General features: G+C 52.0%; 1 protein-coding gene across 1 annotated transcript in view; it reads right to left on the minus strand.

The window, feature by feature from the left end:
- Nucleotides 1-22918, minus strand: part of LOC147110118 (von Willebrand factor A domain-containing protein 7-like) — a 203052-nt gene that overhangs the window by 129898 nt on the left and 50236 nt on the right. Inside the window, exon 7 of the mRNA XM_086004053.1 lies at nucleotides 16184-16296. Within this exon, the coding sequence (XP_085860179.1) occupies nucleotides 16184-16296 (113 nt within the window). The remainder of the gene's footprint in view (nucleotides 1-16183; nucleotides 16297-22918) is intronic.

Below are 22918 nucleotides of genomic sequence, written 5' to 3' on the forward strand. Positions count from 1 at the left end.
AAGTCTGAGAGAGAGGGGTTAGAGGGACCTCCCCAGATACAGGAGTGTGAGAGAGAGGGGTTAGAGGGACCTCCCCAGATACAGGAGTGTGAGAGAGAGGGGTTAGAGGGACCTCCCCAGATACAGAAGTGTGAGAGAGGTGTCAGAGGGACCTCCCCAGATACAGGAGTGTGTGAGAGGGGTCAGAGGGTCCTTCCCAGATACAGGAGTGTGTGAGAGGGGTTAGAGGGACCTCCCCAGATACAGGAGTGTGTGAGAGGGGTCAGAGGGTCCTTCCCAGATACAGGAGTGTGTGAGAGGGGTTAGAGGGATCTCCCCAGATACAGAAGTGTGAGAGAGGGGTCAGAGGGACCTCCCCAGATACAGGAGCGTGAGAGAGGGATTAGAGGGACCTCCCCAGATACAGGAATGTGAGAGAGGAGTTAGAGGGACTACCGCAGATACAGGAGTGTGTGAGAGGGGTCAGAGGGACCTCCCCAGATACAGGAGTGTGAGAGAGGGGTTAGAGGGACCTCCCCAGATACAGGAGTGTGTGAGAGAGGGGTTAGAGGGACCTCCTCAGATACAGGAGTGAGAGAGAGAGGGGTTAGAAGGACCTCCCCAGATACAGGAGTGTGTGAGAGAGGGGTTAGAGGGACCTCCCCAGATACAGGAGTGTGAGAGAGAGGGGTTAGAGGGACCTCCTCAGATACAGGAGTGAGAGAGAGAGGGGTTAGAGGGACCTCCCCAGATACAGGAGTGTGAGAGAGAGGGGTTAGAGGGACCTCCCCAGATACAGGAGTGTGAGAGAGGGGTTAGTGGAACCTCCCCAGATACAGGAGTGTGAGAGAGGGGGGTTAGAGGGACCTCCCCAGATACAGGAGTGTGTGAGAGGGGTTAGAGGGACCTCCCCAGATACAGGAGTGTGAGAGAGGGATTAGAGGGACCTCCCCAGATACAGGAGTGTGAGAGAGGGGTTAGAGGGACCTCCCCAGATACAGGAGTGTGAGAGAGGGGTTAGAGGGACCTCCCCAGATACAGAAGTGTGAGAGAGGGGTCAGAGGGACCTCCCCAGATACAGGAGCGTGAGAGAGGAATTAGAGGGACCTCCCCAGATACAGGAATGTGAGAGAGGAGTTAGAGGGACTACCGCAGATACAGGAGTGTGAGAGAGAGGGGTTAGAGGGACCTCCCCAGATACAGGAGTGAAAGAGAGGGGTTAGAGGGACACCCCCATATACAGGAGTGTGAGAGAGGGGTTAGAGGGGCTACCGCAGATACAGGAGTGTGAGAGAGAGGGGTTAGAGGGACCTCCCCAGATACAGGCGTGTGAGAGAGGGGTTAGAGGGGCCTCCCCAGATACAGGAGCGTGTGAGAGAGGGGTGAGAGGGACCTCACCAGATACAGGAGTGAGAGAGACAGGGGTTAGAGGGGCCTCCCCAGATACAGGAGTTTGTGAGAGAGGGGTTAGAGGGACCTCCCCAGATACAGGAGTGAGAGAGAGGGGTTAGAGAAACATCCCCAGATACAGGAGTGTGAGAGACGGGTTAGAGAAACCTCCCCAGATACAGGAGTGTGAGAGAGGGGTTAGAGGCGCCTCCCCAGATACAGGCTTGTGTGAGAGAGGGATTAGAGGGACCTCCCCAGATACAGGAGTGTGAGAGAGGGGTTAGAGGGACCTCCCCAGATACAGGAGAGTGGGAGAGGGGTTCGAGGGACCTCCCCACATACTGGCTGTCCCCAAGGGTACACTGAGCTGGTGGTCCCCTCCACTAAATTACCAAGTGTAACCCAAGGCAGAGACTCCGGAGGCATACTGATCTGGTTTAAAACAGAACTTAAGAATTACATCAAATTTATAAAAAAGGGCGAAAACCATATGTGGCTCAAACTTGAGAGGGAGATTATCTCAAACACCCAAGATGTTTACATTTGCGCACTTTATATCCCTCCAATCGATTCCCCGTACTTTAAAGAGGACACCTTCTCCAACATGGAGGGGGAAATTATCCAATACCAGGCCCAGGGGAACGTGTTGATCTGTGGGGACCTCAATTCAAGAACGGGCGAAGAACCAGACTTCACCAATAATCAGGGAAACAATTACGTTTTCGGGAATAACCACTTTGACATCCCTCCCCTTCCATACAGGCATAACTGCGACAAGCAGTCAAATACCAACGGAAAACAGCTACTACAGCTCTGTCGAAACCTGGGTCTGTACATTGTCAATGGTAGGTTCATAGGAGACCTCCTAGGAAGATCGACCTATTGCTCGCCTCTTGGCTGCAGCACAGTAGACTATATGATTACAGACTTAGACCCATCCTCTTTCAGAGCATTCACAGTCAAACCACAAACAACACTGTCAGATCACAGTCAAATTACTATGTTCCTCAAAAAGACAGAAACAAACAACATAGAAACACAACCCAGTAAACTGTACAACACCAAAAAATCGTACAGATGGGCCAAAAACGACACGGAAAAATACCAGAAAACAATTAGCAATGCATCAACTCAAGCTCTCTTAGACACCTTTCTGGATAACATATACACTCACAATAAAGAAGGCGTAAACCGGGCAGTTAGTAAACTAAACAATATTTTTGATAATTTGGCATCAAATGCAAACTTGAAAGCTCGCAAGAACAAACCCAAAACAAAAAACTATGAAAAATGGTTTGACCGAGATTGCCATAACATGAGGAAAAAACTTAGAAAAATATCAAACCAAAAACACAGACATCCAGAAAACGAGGAACTACGCCTTACTTATTGTCAGACGCTAACACAATACAGAAACACACTCAGAACCAAAAAAGAGCAATATATTAAGAATACACTCAGCTCCATGGAGGAATCCATTGATTCCAATTGTTTCTGGGAAAACTTGAAAACACTACACAAAAAACAACACGACGATTTGGCCATTCAAAATGGGGACACATGGGTAAACCACTTTGAAAAATTATACCAGAAAAACACACTAAAACCAGAGCAACACCAAATATGCAAAAAACTGGAAAAGCTAGAAATGGCCATAAAAGATAACCAAAACCCGCTGGACGCCATAATAACAGAAAAAGAACTTCTTGAAAAACTCAAGGACCTGCGACCAGGAAAAGCCTGCGGGACAGACGGCATACTAAACGAGATGATTAAACACACAGACAACAAAATGAAACTGGCTATCCTAAAACTCTTCAACTTGGTTCTGAGTGTCGGTTATTTCCCTGATATCTGGAACAAAGGACTCATAACACCCATATACAAAAGTGGGGGCAAAATCGACCCAAACAACTATCGAGGCATCTGTGTAAACAGTAACCTGGGGAAGGTATTCTGTAGCATCATAAACAAAAGACTTATAAACTTCCTTGAGGAGCACAATGTCTTGATTAAAAGCCAAATTGGATTCCTGCCAAACTATAGAACATCCGATCATATCTTCACCCTACAGACCCTAATTGACAAACACGTTCACCATAACAAAAGCAAAATCTACGCATGCTTTGTAGATTTCCAGAAGGCTTTCGACTCCATCTGGCATGACGGTTTATTCCTGAAACTTATCGAAAGCGGGGTAGGAGGGAAAACATATGATGTAATTAAATCAATGTATACAAACAACAAATGTGCAGTTAAAATTGGAGACAAACAAACAAAATACTTCCCACAGGGGCGGGGGGTGACGCAGGGCTCGCCAATCTCACCGACACTCTTTAATATTTACATAAATGGATTGGCAAAACTACTTGAACAATCTACAGCACCCGGCCTCACCCTATATGAATCCAAGGTTAAATTCCTCCTCTATGCAGACGACCTAGTTCTGCTGTCACCTACTAAAGAGGGGCTGCAGCAAAACCTGGACCTGCTGGAGTCGTACTGCCAGACTTGGGCCCTGACAATAAATCCCCAAAAAACCAAAGTCCTTGTGTTCCAGCAAAGATCCAAACATCAGGGACCCAAAATAAATTTCACAGTAGGAACAACCAAAATTGAACAAACCACTAACTACACATACTTGGGCTTAAAAATCAGTTCTACGGGAAATTTCAAACTGGCTGTGAATGAACTGAAAGAGAAAGCAAGAAGGGCTTTCTATGCCATCAAAAAATCAATCCAAATAGAAATCCCAATTAGCATTTGGCTCAAAATTTTCAAATCAGTAATTGAACCAATTGCACTCTATGGCAGTGAGGTATGGGGACCGCTAACTCAACAAGAATTTGCAAAATGGGACAAACACCCAATTGAGATCCTACATGCAGAATTCTGTAAAAGTATCCTCCGGACTCAAAGGAAAACAGTAAACAATGCATGCAGGGCGGAACTAGGCCAATATCCATTAATAATCACTATCCAAAAAAGAGCCACCAAATTTTGGAATCACCTACAAATGAGCAATCCCCAATGCTATCACTACGACGCCCTGAAATGCCAAGAGCTGACCATAAAGAAGAATACCCTCAGTCAACTAGTCCTGGGACTCAGTGAAGTAACTACTAACAATACTAACAATAACCAGCCCCAGGACAGTGACAGGGTAACACAAAGAATTCGACCCAACACAATCGTCGCTAAGCAAAAGGAAAAATATCTGACATATTGGGCAGAAACAACAAAAACCCAAAGCAAACTCAATTGCTACTTGGCCCTAAACAGACAATACAACATAGCTGATTACCTGACCATGGTAAAGGATAACAAACTGAGAAGAACCTTGACAAGGTACAGACTTAGCGAACATAGCCTAGCGATCGAAAAAGGCAGACACAGGCAGACCAGGCTACCAAGAGAAGACAGGATATGCTCTCACTGCAGTCAGGGAGTAGTGGAGACAGAGATGCACTTCCTCACAGCCTGCGGAAAATATCAGGGCATCAGAGAGAATTTCTACCAAAAATTCTCACAAATATGCCCTGATTTCAGAAATCTGACTGACAACCAAAAACTCCCATTCCTACTGGGAGAGGAGAGAAGCTGTATAACACTGGCGGCACACTATGTTACAGCTTGCCATGAACAGAGGGACAACCAGTAAACTAAGAAAAGAATATATATAAACAATGCGAATGTATATTTATACACTCAGGGATATACCTGTTTATACACTGTATGAATAGAACAGCTTTTATGTGCTAAACCATAAATGTATTTTGATGCTTTGGCAACATAAGATGTAACTTATCATGACAAAAAGCGATTTGAATTGTGAATTGTGAATTGTGTGAGAGAGGGATTAGAGGGACCTCCCCAGATACAGGAGTGTGAGAGAGGGGTTAGAGGGACCTCCCCAGATACAGGAGAGTGGGAGAGGGGTTCGAGGGACCTCCCCAGATACAGGCTTGTGTGAGAGAGGGATTAGAGGGACCTCCCCAGATTCAGGAGTGTGAGAGAGGGGTTAGAGGGACCTCCCTAGATACAGGAGTGAGTGAGGGAGAGGGGTTAGAGGGACCTCTGCTGATACAGAGCGTGTTAGAGAGGGGTTCGAGGGACCTCCCCAGATACAGGAGTGTGAGAGAGAAGAATTAGAGGGACCTCCTAGATACAGGAGTGAGAGAGAGTGGGGTTCGAGGGACCTCCCCAGATACAGGAGTGTGAGAGAGTGGGGTTACAGGGACCTCCCCAGATACAGGAGTGTGAGAGATAGTGGGGTTAGAGGGACTTCCCCAGATACAGGAGTGTGAGAGAGTGGGGTTAGAGGGACCTCCCCAGATACAGGAGTGAGAGAGAGTGGGGTTAGAGGGACCTCTCCAGATACAGGAGTGTGAGAGAGGGTTTAGAGGGACCTCCCCAGATACAGGAGTGTGAGAGAGAGGGGTTAGAGGGACCTCCCCAGATACAGGAGTGAGAGAGAGTGGGGTTAGAGGGACCTCCCCAGATACAGGAGTGAGAGAGAGTGGGGTTAGATGGACCTCCCCAGATACAGGAGTGTGAGAGAGGGGTTAGAGGGACCTCCCCAGATACAGGAGCATGAGAGAGGGGGTTAGAGGGACCTCCCCAGATACAGGAGTGTGAGAGGGGGGTTAGAGGGACCTCCCCAGATACAGGAGTGTGAGAGAGAGGGGTTAGAGGGACCTCCCCAGATACAGGAGTGTGAGAGAGAGGGGTTAGAGGGTCCCCCCCAGATACAGGAGTGTGAGAGAGAGAGGGGTTAGAGGGACCTCCCATGTTACAGGAGTGTGAGGGAGGGGTTAGAGGGACCTCCTCAGATACAGGAGTGAGAGGGAGAGGGGTTAGAGGGACCTCCCCAGGTACAGGAGTGAGAGAGAGAGGTTAGAGGGACCTCCCCAGATACAGGAGTGTGAGAGAGGGGTTAGAGGGACCTCCCCAGATACTGGAGTGTGAGAGAGGGGTTAGAGAGACCTCCCCAGATACAGGAGTGTGAGAGAGGGTTTAGAGGGACCTCCCCAGATACAGGAGTGTGAGGGAGAGGGGTCAGAGGGAACTCCCCAGATACAGGAGTGTGAGAGAGAGGTTAGAGGGACCTCCCCAGATACAGGAATGTGAGAGAGGGGTCAGAGGGACCTCCCCAGATACAGGAGTGTGAGAGAGAGGTTAGAGAGACCTCCCCAGATACAGGAGTGAGAGAGAGGGGTTAGAGAGACCTCCCCAGATACAGGAGTGTGAGAGAGGGGTTAGAGGGACCTCCCCAGGTACAGGAGTGTGAGGGAGAGGGGTCAGAGTGACCTCCCCAGATACAGGAGTGTGAGAGAGGGGTTAGAGGGACCTCCCCAGATACAGGAATGTGAGAGAGAGGTCAGAGGGACATCCCCAGATACAGGAGTGTGAGAGAGAGAGGTTAGAGGGACCTCCCCAGGTACAGGAGTGTGAGAGAGGGGTTAGAGGGACCTCCCCAGATACAGGCTTGTGTGAGAGAGGGATTAGAGTGACCTCCCCAGATTCAGAAGTGTGAGAGAGGGGTTAGAGGGAACTCCCTAGATACAGGAGTGAGTGAGAGAGAGGGGTTAGAAGGACCTCTGCTGATACAGAGAGTGTTAGAGAGGGGTTAGAGGGACCTCCCCAGATACAGGAGTGTGAGAGAGAAGAATTAGAGGGACCTCCCCAGATACAGGAGTGAGAGAGAGTGGGGTTAGAGGGACCTCCCCAGATACAGGAGTGTGAGAGAGTGGGGTTAGAGGGACCTCCCCAGATACAGGAGTGTGAGAGAGAGGGGTTAGAGGGATCTCCCCTGATACAGGAATGAGAGAGAGGGGTTAGAGGGACCTCCCCAGATACAGGAGTGTGAGAGAGGGGTTAGAGGGATCTCCCCAGATACAGGAGTGTGAGAGAGGGGTTAGAGGGGCCTCCCCAGATTCAGGAGTGTGGGAGAGAGGGTAGAGGGACCTCCCCAGATACAGGAGTGTGAGAGAGTGGGGTTAGAGGGACCTCCCCAGATACAGGAGTGTGAGAGAGTGGGGTTAGAGGGACCTCACCAGATGCAGGAGTGAGAGAGAGAGAGGTTATAGGGAGCTCCCCAGATACAGGAGTGAGAAAGAGAGAGGTTAGAGGGACCTCCCCAGATACAGGAGTGTGAGAGAGGGGTTAGAGGGACCTCCCCAGATACAGGAGCATGAGAGAGAGGGGTTAGAGGGACCTCCCATGTTACAGGAGTATGAGGGAGGGGTTAGAGGGACCTCCCCAGATACAGGAGTTTGAGAGAGAGGGGTTAGAGGGACCTCCCCAGATACAGGAGTGTGAGAGAGGGGTTAGAGGGACCTCCCCAGATACAGGAGTGTGAGAGAGGGGTTAGAGGGACCTCCCCAGATACAGGAGTGTGAGAGAGGAGTTAGAGGGACCTCCCCAGATACAGGAGTGTGAGAGAGGGTTTAGAGGGACCTCCCCAGATACAGGAGTGTGAGCGAGGGGTTGGAGGGACCTCCCCAGATACAGGAGTGTGAGTGACAGGCGATAGACAGAACTACCCAGATACAGGTGTGTGAGAGAGGTTAGAGGTACCTCCCCAGATAGAGGAGTGTGAGAGAGGTTAGAGGGACCTCCTCAGATACAGGTGTGTGAGGGAAGTGTTAGAGGTACGTCCCCAGATACAGGAGTGTGAGAGAGGGGTTAGAGGGACCTCCCCAGATACAGGAGTGAGAGAGAGGGGTTAGGGCGACCTCCCCAGATACAGGAGCGTGAGAGAGGGGTTAGAGGGACCTCTCCAGATACAGGAGTGTGTGAGAGGTTAGAGGGACCTCCCCAGATACAGGAGTGAGAGAGAGAGGGGTTAGAGGAACCTCCCCAGATACAGAAATGTGAGAGAGGGGTTAGAGGGACCTCTCCAGATACAGGAGTGTGTGACAGGTTAGAGGGACCTCCCCAGATACAGGAGTGAGAGAGAGAGGGGTTAGAGGGACCTCCCCAGCTACAGGAGCGTGAGAGAGAGGGATTAGAGGGACCTTCCCAGATTCAGGAGTGTGAGAAAGAGAGGGGTTAGAGGGACCTCCCCAGATATAGGAGCGAGAGAGAGAGGGGTTAGAGGGACCTCTCCAGATACAGGATTGTGAGAGAGAAGGGTTAGAGGGACCTCCTACATACAGCAGTGAGAGAGAGAGGGGTTAAGTGACCTCCCCAGATACAGGAGTGTGAGAGAGGGTTTAGAGGGACCTCCCCAGATACAGGAGTGAGAGAGAGAGGTGTTAGAGGGACCTCCCCAGATACAGGAGTGTGAGAGAGGGGTTAGAGGGACCTCCCCAGATATAGGAGAGTGTGAGAGAGGGTTAGAGGGACCTCCCCAGATACAGGAGTGAGAGAGAGGGATTAGAGGGACCTCCCCAGATGCAGGAGTGTGACAGAGGGTTTAGAGGGACCTCCCCAGATACAGGAGTGTGTGAGTGGGGTTAGAGGGACCTCCCCAGATACAGGAGTACGAGAGAAGGTTTAGAGGGACCTCCCCAGATACAGGAGTGTGAGAGAGGGTTTAGAGGGACCTCCCCAGACACAGGAGTGTGAGAGAGGGGTTAGAGGGACCTCCCCAGACACAGGATTGAGAGAGAGGGATTAGAGGGACCTCCCCAGACACAGGAGTGTGAGAGAGGGGTTAGAGGGACCTCCTCAGATACAGGAGTGTGAGAGTGGGGTTAGAGGGACCTCCCCAGATACAGGAGTACGAGAGAAGGTTTAGAGGGACCTCCCCATATACAGGAGTGTGAGAGAGGGTTTAGAGGGACCTCCCCAGACACAGGAGTGTGAGAGAGGGGTTAGAGGGACCTCCTCAGATACAGGAGTGTGAGAGAGGTGTTCGAGGGACCTCCCCAGATACAGGAGTGTGAGAGAGGGGTTAGAGGGACCTCCCCTGTAGTGTATGTACTTTGCAGAAGGAACTATATTCTGCAGCCCCTGTATACTGCAGTACCAGTAGTGACCACCCCTGTATATAAGCCTGTGCAGTAACTTTGCATAGTCGTTCCAGTTTTGTCTCCACTCAGTAAACACCTGTTGTAACCAACTCCTGCAGTCTGTGTCTCAGTTACACACGGACATAATACTGGCGACGAGCAGATCCGAACTTACCTACAGTCTGCAACTCCTCATGGGGATCCATCCCTGATGCGAAGTTGTCAGAGGTCGAGGCCAGAAGGAAGAGAAAAATAAAACAAACAGAAGAAACTGGCGTCGACCGTGGGCAACCGCCTCTGATTCATCGGAGTTGAAGATTTGCAGTAGAGGCTGTCGAGAGCGGGGCTTGGTTATCCTGTCGATGGTGTTCCAGCTAATTGGGCTGGTGGCAGGTAGTACACTGATCCTTCCTGGCCTGCGGCGGGCTAGTGCTCGATCGGATGGCTTTTCAATGGGGCCGAGCAGCATTGTCGGGAAGAGGAGAGAGAGAGAGAGAGGGTGGAGCACACAGGGCGTGGCTGGTGCTCCGAAGCCGGGCAGCGTACAGACCCGAGAAGAGGGAGGAAGCTGTCCCGTAGGGTTTGCTCTGACGACGGGAAAATAAAAGAAATTAGAAGCGCAGAAAGCCACGAGGAGCTGCAGTTTGCCACGGGGACCACGGAGAGCGGCGTTAGCAGCAGCGCGGGGGGGGGGAAGTGCGCGAAGACCATAGGGCGTCGCCATCAAGGCATAAAAACGCCAGCAAAAGCGCTAGCATGCAGCGGAGAAGACAGAAAGCGCGGGAGGCGCCATCTTAATCCAGCGGGGAAGAAGGCAAAGCGCGTGAGGCGCCATTTTGTTCAATCGGGGAAGAAGGCAAAGCGCGGAGGCGCCATCTTAGATTTCCAAGATGCCGAAGACTGGCAATATCACTGCCTTCGATAATGCAATAGAAGACTGGACCACGTATGTGGAAAGAGTCGAAGTATATTGCAAAGCAAACGAAGTAGCCGATGAGAAAAAGGCATCGGTACTACTAAACTTAATGGGCGCAAGAACGTACAGCCTATTGCGGAACCTGATCACTCCAGTCAAACCGATGGCGAAGAGTTTTAACGAAATTGTTGATATCCTACAGGAACACCTAAATCCTACACCGCTGCTGATAGCAGAAAGATTTTAATTCCACAGGAGAAATCAGCATAAAGATGAGAGCAATGCTGATTACCTTACGGAACTACGCAAGCTATCAAAGCACTGCCAGTTCGGAGTAGGACTGACAGATACTCTACGGGACAAATTTGTCTGTGGACTCCTGAGTGAAGGAACCCAGAAGAGGTTACTCTCAGAGAAAGAGCTGACGCTGGATAAGGCTTTCAGCTTGGCAGTATCGTACGAAGCAGCAGCAAGGGGAGCTGCGGAAATACAGCAAAAGCCACAGGAATACGGCACCCATGAAATGACACGGGGATTTGAAAAATGTTATCGCTGCGGCAGAACAACCCATGACCAGAAGGACTGCTGGTCCAAGGACAAAATATGCAGGCAATGCGGAAAGATGGGACACATTGCACGAGTTTGCAGGTCTGGAAAGAAGACTAACGACAACAAAAAGGCTACTAAGGAACAGTACAGGAAAGCACAAAAGATGACGGACAGTAGTTCCGAAGACCAGAAGAGCGATAGTGAATCTGGGAACAAGAGACTAAGCTGTCTCAAACTTCACAACGTAATCGCGAAAGAGGATCACCGAACCATTTGGGTCACCCTCACGATAGCAGGGTCCCAAGTCAAAATGGAATTGGATACAGGATCAGCCCTGACCATCATGAATCGATGAGACTACGAGCGGCTATTCTCACACATACCCTTGAAAGAGACATCCATTGTCTTGAAGACGTATACGGGGCAGAAAGTATACCCCAGAGGGAAAATAAGGGTGCCTGTCGAATACAACGGCAAAGAAATACAGAAATTGTATCTGTACATACTGCAAGATGGTGGACCACCGTTATTGGGACGTGAATGGATCAGAAAGATAAGTTTAGACTGGCACTCCATTCAGGCACTGACTGTGGCTGGTAAAAAGGATGACGACGTCACACCTGGACGATTGTCAAAAATTTTAGCTAACGTTAAAGAGGTATTTCAACAAGAACTGGGAACTCTTAAAGGCGTAACCGCCTCGATAAAAATAGAAGAGAATGCAATTCCCAAGTTTTTCAAAGCAAGACCGGTACCGTATGCAATTCGCCCAGCCGTCGAGGCAGAGCTGGAGAATCTGGAGAATGCAGGCGTGTTATCTAAGGTAGACTGGAGCGAGTGGGCGACACCCATCGTTCCTGTCATGAAGAAAACGTTAAACAATAAGTCTGAGGAGCCAAGGAAGGTTCGCATTTGTGGGGACTTCAAGGTGACGGTGAACCCAGTCCTTCACACAGTACAGTATCCTCTTCCGAGGATAGAAGATATTTTCGCCTCACTATCTGGAGGGAAGCGTTTTACAAAAATTGACCTAGCACAAGCATATTTGCAGATGGAGGTTGAAGAATCCTCTAGGAAGTATCTCACGATAAACACTCACAAAGGTCTTTACCAGTATAATCGACTGGTATTCAGAGTAGCATCAGCTCCGGCGATATGGCAAAGAGCGATGGAACAAGTCCTGCAAGGGATTCCGGGGACTCAGTGTTACTTGGACGACACCCTAGTGACAGGTGAAAGTGACAGTGAACACCTTGCCAACCTAGAGCAGGTGCTCACTAGATTAAGAGAACATGGGCTACAAGCCAATCGCCCCAAGTGCGAGTTTTTTAAGAAACAGATATCGTATTGTGGCCACGCGATTGATGAAGAGGGGTTACATAAGTCCCCTGACAAAATTGAAGCGGTGGTTAAGGCTCCAGCGCCTGAAAATGTGTCGCAACTGAGGTCATTCCTCGGATTGGTGAATTACTACCATATGTTTTTGCCAAATTTGTCCACAATTCTGCACCCACTCAACGCCCTACTACAAACTGGAGTAGCATGGAAATGGAGCGATGAATGTAAGCGGGCCTTTCAGAAGAGTAAAGGCCTGATCACTTCAAGAGAAGTATTGGCTCACTACAACCCATCACTACCGATAAGACTGGCGTGTGATGCGTCTCCCTACGGTGTTGGAGCGGTACTGTCACATAAGTTCCTTGATGGTTCAGAGAGGCCGATAGCTTTTGCGTCACGCTCGTTAACTTCAGCCGAGCGTAACTACGCCCAGATTGACAGAGAGGCCCTCAGCCTGGCGTGGGGGGTGAAGTTCAATCACTGCCTGCACGGTCAGAAATTTACTCTACTAACTGATCATCAACCTCTTGTCTCCATTTTCAACCCTCAGAAGGGCGTCCCGATAATGACAGCACAATGGCTACAGAGGTGGTCACTTTTCCTAGGGGCACACCAATATGACATCGAGTACAAAGGAACTAAACAGCATGGGAATGCTGATGGATTGTCGCGCCTACCGTTGCCGACGGTGGAAGAAGCACCTGCAGTGGATCCTGTGGAGATATTCCACTCGACCATAGTCGAATGTTTACCTGTGACGAATGCAAACATAGAAAAGGAAACACGAAATGACCCGACACTCTCCAGGGTCTATGATTTAATGGTGAAGGGATGGCCAGCACATGGCGAACCACTGTTGCCAGCATTCTCGCTGAGAAGAGAACAGCTGTCAGTCTGCAGAGGAACCTTGATGTGTGGATCCAGAGTAGTAATTCTAACCAAATTGCAGGATAGAGTGCTCAATGAGCTTCATGAGGGTCATCTGGGAGGGGTAAAAATGAAGAACTTAGCCAGAGCGTTTGTGTGGTGGCCGGGAATCGATAGAGAAACCGAAGAGGTGACCAAGAGCTGTACAGGATGCTAGAAGGTCCAAAACGCCCCACCAGAAGCCCCTCTACATCCATGGGAGTGGCCCTCATCTCCATGGCAAAGGGTGCACATTGATTTTGCTGGTCCATTTATGGACTCGATGTTTTTAATTGCGGTGGATGCACATTCAAAGTGGCCAGAGGTAATAAAAATGTCCTCAACCACCACAGAAAAAACTATCACAGTCTTACGAACCATATTCACCAGAAATGGGCTGCCTGAACAGATTTGCTCCGACAATGGACCACAGTTTGTGTCTGAAGAGTTCCGGAGGTTCTTAAAGAACAATGGTGTTAAGCATTACACATCTGCCCCATATCATCCAGCCACCAATGGATTGACTGAGAGGTTCGTTCAAACATTCAAGAAGGCTATCAAGGCAATGTGTAATGAAGACATACCCCTACAACACAAGGTGGATAACTTCTTGTTTGCCTACCGGAATGCGACACATGCGGTTACCAACCAAACTCCAGCCATGATGTTCTTCAATCGAAGACTACGATGCCGCTTGGATTTGGTTAAGCCAAACATCAGAAGAGATGTGGAGAACAGGCAGTTTCAGAATATGAATGAAAGGCCGATCAAAAGTTTTAAGATAGGTCAACCAGTTTTGGCCTGGGACTACCGCACAGAGAAATGGCAGCCAGGGACGATCTGCACACGGCAAGGACCTCTAATGTATACCGTGGATGCTGGAGAGAGCATTGTAAGACGCCATGCTGACCAGATTCTAGAGTCACTGGAAAACGTCAATTCCACACCACGATCCGATACACCTGGTGATGAAACCGAAGTACCAATTGCATCTACCTCAGAATCGATGATATTGGAAGCAGACGAACCAAACAACGACGTTGATCCCGAATCAACTTTGCCAGAAGAACCTGATACCCCAAAGAGGCGTTATCCAGACAGAATCAGGAAGCCTCCTCAAAGACTGAACTTATAATTGCTTAACTTCAGCTAATGTATCTAGCAACTGTAATTGTAAATATGTTATTTAATTATTAATCGACTGTTATGTACTGTTTAGCTAAAAGGGGAGGAATTGTAGTGTATGTACTTTGCAGAAGTAACTATATTCTGCAGCCCCTGAATACTGCAGTACCAGTAGTGACCACCCCTGTATATAAGCCTGTGCAGTAACTTTGCATAGTAGTTCCAATTTTGTCTCCACTCAGTAAACACCTGTTGTAACCAACTCCTGCAGTCCGTGTCTCAATTACACACGGACATAATATCCCCAGATACAGGAGTGTGAGAGAGGGGTTAGAGGGACCTCACTAGATACAGGAGTGTGGGAGAGGGGTTAGAGGGACCTCTGCCGATACAGGAGTGTGAGAGAGGGGTTAGAGGGACCTCCCCAGATACAGGAGTGTGTGAGAGAGGTTAGAGGGACCTCCCCAGATACAGGAGTGTGAGAGAGGGGTTAGAGGGACTACCCCAGATACAGGAGCGCGTGAGAGAGGTTAGAGGGACTACCCCAGATACAGGAGTGTGTGAGAGAGGGGTTAGAGGGACCACCCCAGATACAGGAGTGTGTGAGAGAGGGGTTAGAGGGACTACCCCAGATACAGGAGTGTGAGAGAGGGGTTAGAGGGACCTCCCTAGATACAGGAGTGTGGGAGAGGGGTTAGAGGGACCTCTGCTGATACAGGAGTGTGAGAGAGGGGTTAGAGGGACCTCCCCAGATACAGGAGTGTGTGAGAGAGGTTAGAGGGACCTCCCCAGATACAGGAGTGTGAGAGAGGGGTTAGAGGGACTACCCCAGATACAGGAGCGCGTGAGAGAGGTTAGAGGGACTACCCCAGATACAGGAGTGTGTGAGAGAGGGGTTAGAGGGACTACCCCAGATACAGGAGTGTGTGAGAGAGGTTAGAGGGACCTCCCCAGATACAGGAGTGTGTGAGAGAGGGGTTAGAGGGACCTCCCCAGATACAGGAGTGTGAGAGAGAGGGGTTAGAGGGACCTCCCCAGATACAGGAGTGTGAGAGAGAGGGGTTAGAGGGACCTCCCCAGATACAGGAGTGTGAGCGAGGTGTTAGAGGGATCTCCCCAGATACAGGAGTGTGAGAGAGGGGTTAGAGGGACTACCCCAGATTCAGGAGTGTGAGAGAGGAGTTAGAGGGACCTCCCCAGGTACAGGAGTGTGAGAGAGGGGTTAGAAGGACCTCCCCAGATACAGGAGTGTGTGAGGGGTTAGAAGGACCTCCCCAGATACAGGAGTGAGAGAGGGGTTAGAAGGACCTCCCCAGATACAGGAGTGTGAGAGGGGTTAGAAGGACCTCCCCAGATACAGGAGTGAGAGAGGGGTTAGAGGGACATCCTCAGATACAGGAGTGTGAGAGAGGGGTTAGAGGGACCTCCCCAGATACAGGAGTGTGAGAGAGAGGGGTTAGAGGGACCTCCCCAGATACAGGAATGTGAGAGAGGGGTTAGAGGGACCTCCCCAGATACAGGAGTGTGAGAGAATGGGTTAGAGGGACCTCCCCAGATACAGAAGCGTGAGAGAGGGGTTAGAGGGACCTCCACAGATACAGAAGCGTGAGAGAGGGGTTAGAGGGACCTCCACAGATACAGAAGCGTGAGAGCGTGGTTAGAGGGACCTCCCCAGATACAGGAGTGTGAGAGAGGGGTTAGAGGGACCTCCCCAGATACAGGAGTGTGAGAGAGGGGTTAGAGGGACCCCCCCAGATACAGGAGCGTGAGAGAGGGTTTAGAGGGACCACCCCAGATACAGGAGTGTGAGAGAGGGGTTAGAGGGACCTCCCCAGATACAGGAGTGTGAGAGAGGGGTTAGATGGGCCTCCCCAGATATAGGAGTGTGAGAGAGGGGTTAGAGGGACCTCTCCAGGTACAGGAGTGTGAGAGAGGGGTTAGAGGGACCTCCCCAGATACAGCAGTGTGAGGGAGGGATTAGATGGACCTCCCCAGATACAGGGGGAATTTGCAATGTACAAACCTGGAGTCCACTGAGGCACAATTCTGGAAAGTCTCCTCCTCCATCTGCTCGCAACGATGAGATGAACATCTTGAATTGATCTGGGTCATTGGTTTTGTAGACAGGCCCGAAATCTGCAGTACAAACCAGAGTTGGTGATGTTGTGTGGACAAAATTAATTCAGGCCCAAACCACCCAGTATTCGAAACCCACCGCCCCAGGGTGGGACCGAGCCCCACATTTGGAGCAGGAAATCCGCCCCAGGGTGGGATTGAGCCCCACACTCGGAGCAGGAGAGGGCCGCCCCAGGGTCGGACCGACCCCCACACGCGGAGCAGGAGATGGCGGCCCCAGGGTGGGACTGAACCTCACACTCGGAGCAGGAGATCCGCCCCAGGGTGGGACTGAACCCCACACTCGGAGCAGGAGAGGGCCGCCCCAGTGGTGTGTCTCTCCAGTCACCTCTGCTGCAAAGTGGGTGCGTGTGTCGGGTCAAAGAGGCTGCTTTTAACAAGCGTCTTAAAGGAGGAGAGAGAGGCGGAGAGGTTTAGGGAGGGAATTCCAGAGCTCGGGGCCCAGGCGGCTGAAGGCACGGCCGCCAATGGTGGAGTGATGGAAACCGGGGGATGCGCAAGAGGCCAGAATTGGAGGAGCGCAGAGATCTGGGAGGGTTGTAGGGGCTGGAGGAGGTTACAGAGATAGGGAGTGTTGTAGGGGCTGGAGGAGGTTACAGAGATAGGGAGGGTTGTAGGGGGCTGGAAGAGGTTACAGAGATAGGGAGTGTTGTAGGGGCTGGAGGAGGTTACACAGATAGGGAGGGTTGTAGGGGCTGCAGGAGGTTACAGAGATAGGGAGTGTTGTAGGGGCTGGAGGAGGTTACAGAGATAGGGAGTGTTGTAGGGGCTGGAGGGGGTTACAGAGATAGGGAGGGTTGTAGGGGCTGGAGGAGGTTACAGAGATAGGGAGGGTTGTAGGGGGCTGGAGGAGGTTACAGAGATAGGGAGGGTTGTAGGGGGCTGGAGGAGGTTACAGAGATAGGGAGTGTTGTAGGGGCTGGAGGAGGTTACAGAGATAGGGAGTGTTGTAGAGGGCTGGAGGAGGTTACAGAGATAGGGAGTGTTGTAGGGGCTGGAGGAGGTTACAGAGATAGGGAGGGTTGTAGGGGCTGGATGAGGTTACAGAGATAGGGAGGGTTGTAGGGGCTGGAGGAGGTTACAGAGATAGGGAGTGTTGTAGGGGGCTGGAGGAGGTTACAGAGATAGGGAGGGTTGTAGGGGGCTGGAGGAGGTTACAGAGATAGGGAGGGTTGTAGGGGCTGGAGGAGGTTACAGAGATAGGGAGGGTTGTAGGGGCTGGAGGAGGTTACAGAGATAAGGAGGGTTGTAGGGGGCTGGAGGAGGTTACAGAGATAGGGAGGATTGTAGGGGGCTGGAGGAGGTTACAGAGATAGGGAGGGTTGTAGGGGCTGGAGGAGGTTACAGAAATCTGGGAGGGTTGTAGGGGCTGGTGGAGGTTACAGAGATAGCGAGGGTTGTATGGGGGCTGAAGGAGGTTACAAAGATACGGAGGGTTGTAAGGGGCTGGAGGAGGTTACAGAGATAGGGAGGGGTGTAGGGGGCTGGAGGAGGTTACAGAGATAGCAAGGGTTGTAGGGGTCTGGAGGAGGTTACAGAGAGAGGGAGGGTTGTAGGGGGCTGGAGGAGATTACAGAGATAGGGAGGGTTGTAGGGGGCTGGAGGAGGTTCCAGAGATAGGGAGGGTTGTAGGGGCTGGAGGAGGTTACAGAGATAGGGAGGGTTGTAGGGGGCTGGAGGAGGTTACAGAGATAGGGAGTGTTGTAGGGGCTGGAGGAGGTTACAGAGATAGGGAGTGTTGTAGAGGGCTGGAGGAGGTTACCGAGATAGGGAGTGTTGTAGGGGCTGGAGGAGGTTACAGAGATAGGGAGGGTTGTAGGGGCTGGATGAGGTTACAGAGATAGGGAGGGTTGTAGGGGCTGGAGGAGGTTACAGAGATAGGGAGGGTTGTAGGGGGCTGGAGGAGGTTACAGAGATAGGGAGGGTTGTAGGGGGCTGGAGGAGGTTACAGAGATAGGGAGGGTTGTAGGGGCTGGAGGAGGTTACAGAGATAGGGAGGGTTGTAGGGGCTGGAGGAGGTTACAGAGATAGGGAGTGTTGTAGGGGCTGGATGAGGTTACAGAGATAGGGAGGGTTGTAGGGGCTGGTGGAGGTTACAGAGATAGGGAGGGTTGTAGGGGCTGGAGGAGGTTACAGAGATAGGGAGGGTTGTAGGGGGCTGGAGGAGGTTACAGAGATCGGGAGTGTTGTAGGGGGCTGGAGGAGGTTACAGAGATAGGAAGGGTTGTAGGGGCTGGAGGAGGTTACAGAGATAGGGAGGGTTGTAGGGGCTGTAGGAGGTTACAGAGATAGAGAGGGTTGTAGGGGCTGGAGGAGGTTACAGAGCTAGGGAGGGTTGTAGAGGGCTGGAGGAGGTTACAGAGATAGGGAGGGTTGTAGGGGTGGAGGAGGTTACAGAGATACAGAGGGTTGCAAGGGGCTGGAGGAGGTTACAGAGTTTGGGAGGGGTGTACGGGGCTGGAGGAGGTTACAGAGATAGGGAGTGTTGTAGAGGGCTGGAGGGGGTTACAGAGATAGGGAGGATTGTAGGCAGCTGGAGGAGGTTACAGAGATAGGGAGGGTTGTAGGGGCTGGAGGAGGTTACAGAAATCTGGGAGGGTTGTAGGGGCTGGTGGAGGTTACAGAGATAGGGAGGGTTGTAGGGGCTGGAGGAGGTTCCAGAGATAGGGAGGGTTGTAGGGGGCTGGAGGAGATTACAGAGATAGGGAGGGTTGTAGGGGGTTGGAGGAGGTTCCAGAGATAGGGAGGGTTGTAGGGGCTGGAGGAGGTTACAGAGCTAGGGAGGGTTGTAGGGGGCTGGTGGAGGTTACAGAGATAGCGAGGGTTGTAGGGGGCTGGAGGAGGTTACAGAGATAGGGAGGGTTGTAGGGGCTAGAGGAGGTTACAGAGATAGGGAGGGTTGCAGGGGGCTGGTGGAGGTTACAGAGATAGCGAGGGTTGTAGGGGGCTGGAGGAGGTTACAGACAGAGGGAGGGCTGTAAGGGCTAGAGCAGGTTACAGAGATAGGGAGAGTTGTGGGTCTGGAGGAGGTTACAGAGATAGGGAGGGTTGTAGGGGCTGGAGGAGGTTACAGAGATAGGGAGGGTTGTAGAGGGCTGGAGGAGGTTACAGAGATAGGGAGGGTTGTAGGGGTGGAGGAGGTTACAGAGATACAGAGGGTTGCAAGGGGCTGGAGGAGGTTACAGAGTTTGGGAGGGGTGTACGGGGCTGGAGGAGGTTACAGAGATAGGGAGTGTTGTAGAGGGCTGGAGGGGGTTACAGAGATAGGGAGGATTGTAGGCAGCTGGAGGAGGTTACAGAGATAGGGAGGGTTGTAGGGGCTGGAGGAGGTTACAGAAATCTGGGAGGGTTGTACGGGCTGGTGGAGGTTACAGAGATAGGGAGGGTTGTAGGGGCTGGAGGAGGTTCCAGAGATAGGGAGGGTTGTAGGGGGCTGGAGGAGATTACAGAGATAGGGAGGGTTGTAGGGGGTTGGAGGAGGTTCCAGAGATAGGGAGGGTTGTAGGGGCTGGAGGAGGTTACAGAGCTAGGGAGGGTTGTAGGGGGCTGGTGGAGGTTACAGAGATAGCGAGGGTTGTAGGGGGCTGGAGGAGGTTACAGAGATAGGGAGGGTTGTAGGGGCTAGAGGAGGTTACAGAGATAGGGAGGGTTGCAGGGGGCTGGTGGAGGTTACAGAGATAGCGAGGGTTGTAGGGGGCTGGAGGAGGTTACAGACAGAGGGAGGGCTGTAAGGGCTAGAGCAGGTTACAGAGATAGGGAGAGTTGTGGGTCTGGAGGAGGTTACAGAGATAGGGAGGGTTGTAGGGGCTGGAGGAGGTTACAGAGATAGGGAGGGTTGTAGGGGCTGGAGGAGGTTACAGAGATAGGGAGGGTTGTAGGGGGCTGGAGGAGGTTACAGAGATAGGGAGGGTTGTAGGGGGCTGGAGGAGGTTACAGAGATAGGGAGAGTTGTGGGTCTGGAGGAGGTTACAGAGACAGGGAGTGTTGTGGGTCTGGAGGAGGTTGCAGAGATAGGGAGGGTTGTAGGGGCTGGAGGAGGTTACAGAAATCTGGGAGGGTTGTAAGGGCTGGAGGAGGTTACAGAGATAGGGAGGGTTGTAGGGGGCTGGAGGAGGTTACAGAGATAGGGAGGGTTGTAGGGGCTGGAGGAGGTTACCGAGATAGGGAGTGTTGTAGGGGGCTGGAGGAGGTTACAGAGATAGGGAGGGTTGCAGGGGCTGGTGGAGGTTACAGAGATAGGGAGGGTTGTAAGAGCTGGAGGAGGTTACAGAGATAGGGAGGGTTGTAGGGGGCTGGAGGAGGTTACAGAGATAGGGAGGGTTGTAGGGGCTGGAGGAGGTTACAGAGATAGGGAGGGTTGTAGCGGGCTGGAGGAGGTTACAGAGATAGCGAGGGTTGTAGGGGGCTGGAGGAGATTACAGACATAGGGAGAGGCGAGAAGGCCCTGGAGGGATTTGAAAACAAGAATGACAATTTTAAAATCGAGGTGTTGCCGGACCGTGAGCCAATGTAGGTCAGTGAGCGACAGCAGGGTGATGGATGAACGGGGCTCGGTGCGAGTTAGGACACTGGGGCACTGGTGAGGATACCAGAACTGAGAGATTATACCAATCAGGAAAGATTGAACAGGCTGGGGCTCCTTTCTCTGGAAAAGAGAAGGCTGAGGGGTGACCTGATAGAGCTCTTTAAGATTATGAAGGGGTTCGATAGGGTAGATGTAGAGAAGATGTTTCCACTTGTGGGCGAAACCAGAACTAGGGGCCGTTAATATAAGAGAATCACTGATAAATCCAATAGGGAATTCAGGAGAAACTTCTTTCCCCAGAGAGTGGTGAGAATGGGGAACTCGCTACCACAGGGAGTGGTCGAGGCGAAGAGCAGAGATACATTTAAGGGGAAGCTGGATAAATACACGAGGGAGAAAGGAATAGAAGGATATGGTGATGGGGTGAGATGAAGAGGGGTGGCTGGAGGCTGGTGTTGATGGGGCGAGATGAAGAGGGGTGGGAGGAGGCTGGTGTTGATGGGGTGAGATGAAGAGGGGTGGGGGGAGGCTGGTGTTGATGGGGTGAGATGAATAGGGGTGGGAGGAGGCTGGTGTTGACGGGGTGAGATGAAGAGGGGTGGGAGGAGGCTGGTGTTGACGGGGTGAGATGAAGAGGGGTGGGAGGAGGCTGGTGTTGATGGGGTGAGATGAAGAGGGGTGGGAGGAGGCTGGTGTTGATGGGGTGAGATGAAGAGGGGTGGGAGGAGGCTGGTGTTGATCGGGTGAGATGAAGAGGGGTGGGAGGAGGTTGGTGTTGATGGGGTGAGATGAAGAGGGGTGTGAGGAGGCTGGTGTTGCTGCGGTGATATGAAGAGGGGTGGGAGGAGGCTGGTGTTGATGGGGTGAGATGAAGAGGGGTGGGAGGAGGCTGGTGTTGACGGGGTGAGATGAAGAGAGGTGTGAGGATGCTGGTGTTGATGGGGTGATATGAAGAGGGGTGGGAGGAGGCTGGTGTTGATGGGGTGAGATGAAGAGGGGTGGGAGGAGGCTGGTGTTGATGGGGGAGATGAAGAGGGGTGGGAGGAGTCTGGTGTTGACGGGGTGAGATGAAGAGGGTTGTGAGGAGGCTGGTCTTGATGGGGTGAGATGAACAGGGGTGGGAGGAGGCTGGTGTTGATGGGGTGAGATGAAGAGTGGTGGGAGGAGGCTGGTGTTGATGGGGTGAGATGAAGAGGGGTGTGAGGAGGCTGGTGTTGATGGGGTGTTATGAAGAGGGGTGGGAGGAGGCTGGTGTTGATGGGGGAGATGAAGAGGGGTGGGAGGAGACTGGTGTTGATGGGGTGAGATGAAGAGGGGTGGGAGGAGGCTGGTGTTGATGGGGTGAGATGAAGAGGGGTGGGAGGAGGCTGGTGTTGATGGGGTGAGATGAAGAGGGGATGGGGTGAGATGAAGAGGGGAGGGAGGAGGCTGGTGTTGATGGGGTGAGATGAAGAGGGGTGGGAGGATGCTGGTGTTGATGGGGTGAGATGAAGAGGGGTGGGAGGAGGCTGGTGTTGCTGGGGTGAGATGAAGAGGGGTGGGAGGAGGCTGGTGTTGATGGGCTGAGATGAAAAGTGGTGGGAGGAGGCTGGTGTTGATGGGGTGAGATGAAGAGGGGTGTGAGGAGGCTGGTGTTGATGGGGGCGATGAAGAGGGGTGGGAGGAGGCTGGTGTTGATGGGGTGAGATGAAGAGGGGTCGGAGGAGACTGGTGTTGATGGGGTGAGATGAAGAGGGGTGGGAGGAGGCTGGTGTTGATGGGGTGAGATGAAGAGGGGTGGGAGGAGACTGGTGTTGATGGGGTGAGATGAAGAGGGCTGGGAGGAGGCTGGTTTTGATGGGGTGAGATGAAGAGGGGTGGGAGGAGGCTGGTGTTGATGGGGTGAGATGAAGAGGGGTGGGAGGAGGCTGGTGTTGATGGGGTGAGATGAAAAGTGGTGGGAGCAGGCTGGTGTTGATGGGGTGAGATGAAGAGGGGTGTGAGGAGGCTGGTGTTGATGGGGGAGATGAAGAGGGGTGGGAGGAGGCTGGTGTTGATGGGGTGAGATGAAGAGGGGTGGGAGGAGGCTGGTGTTGATGGGGTGAGATGAAGAGGGGT

Source organism: Somniosus microcephalus, chromosome 12 (genome assembly GCF_052327205.1).
Source record: "Somniosus microcephalus isolate GS21.2 chromosome 12, FLI_Smic_1.0, whole genome shotgun sequence".
In the NCBI taxonomy this organism is placed as follows: domain Eukaryota; kingdom Metazoa; phylum Chordata; class Chondrichthyes; order Squaliformes; family Somniosidae; genus Somniosus; species Somniosus microcephalus.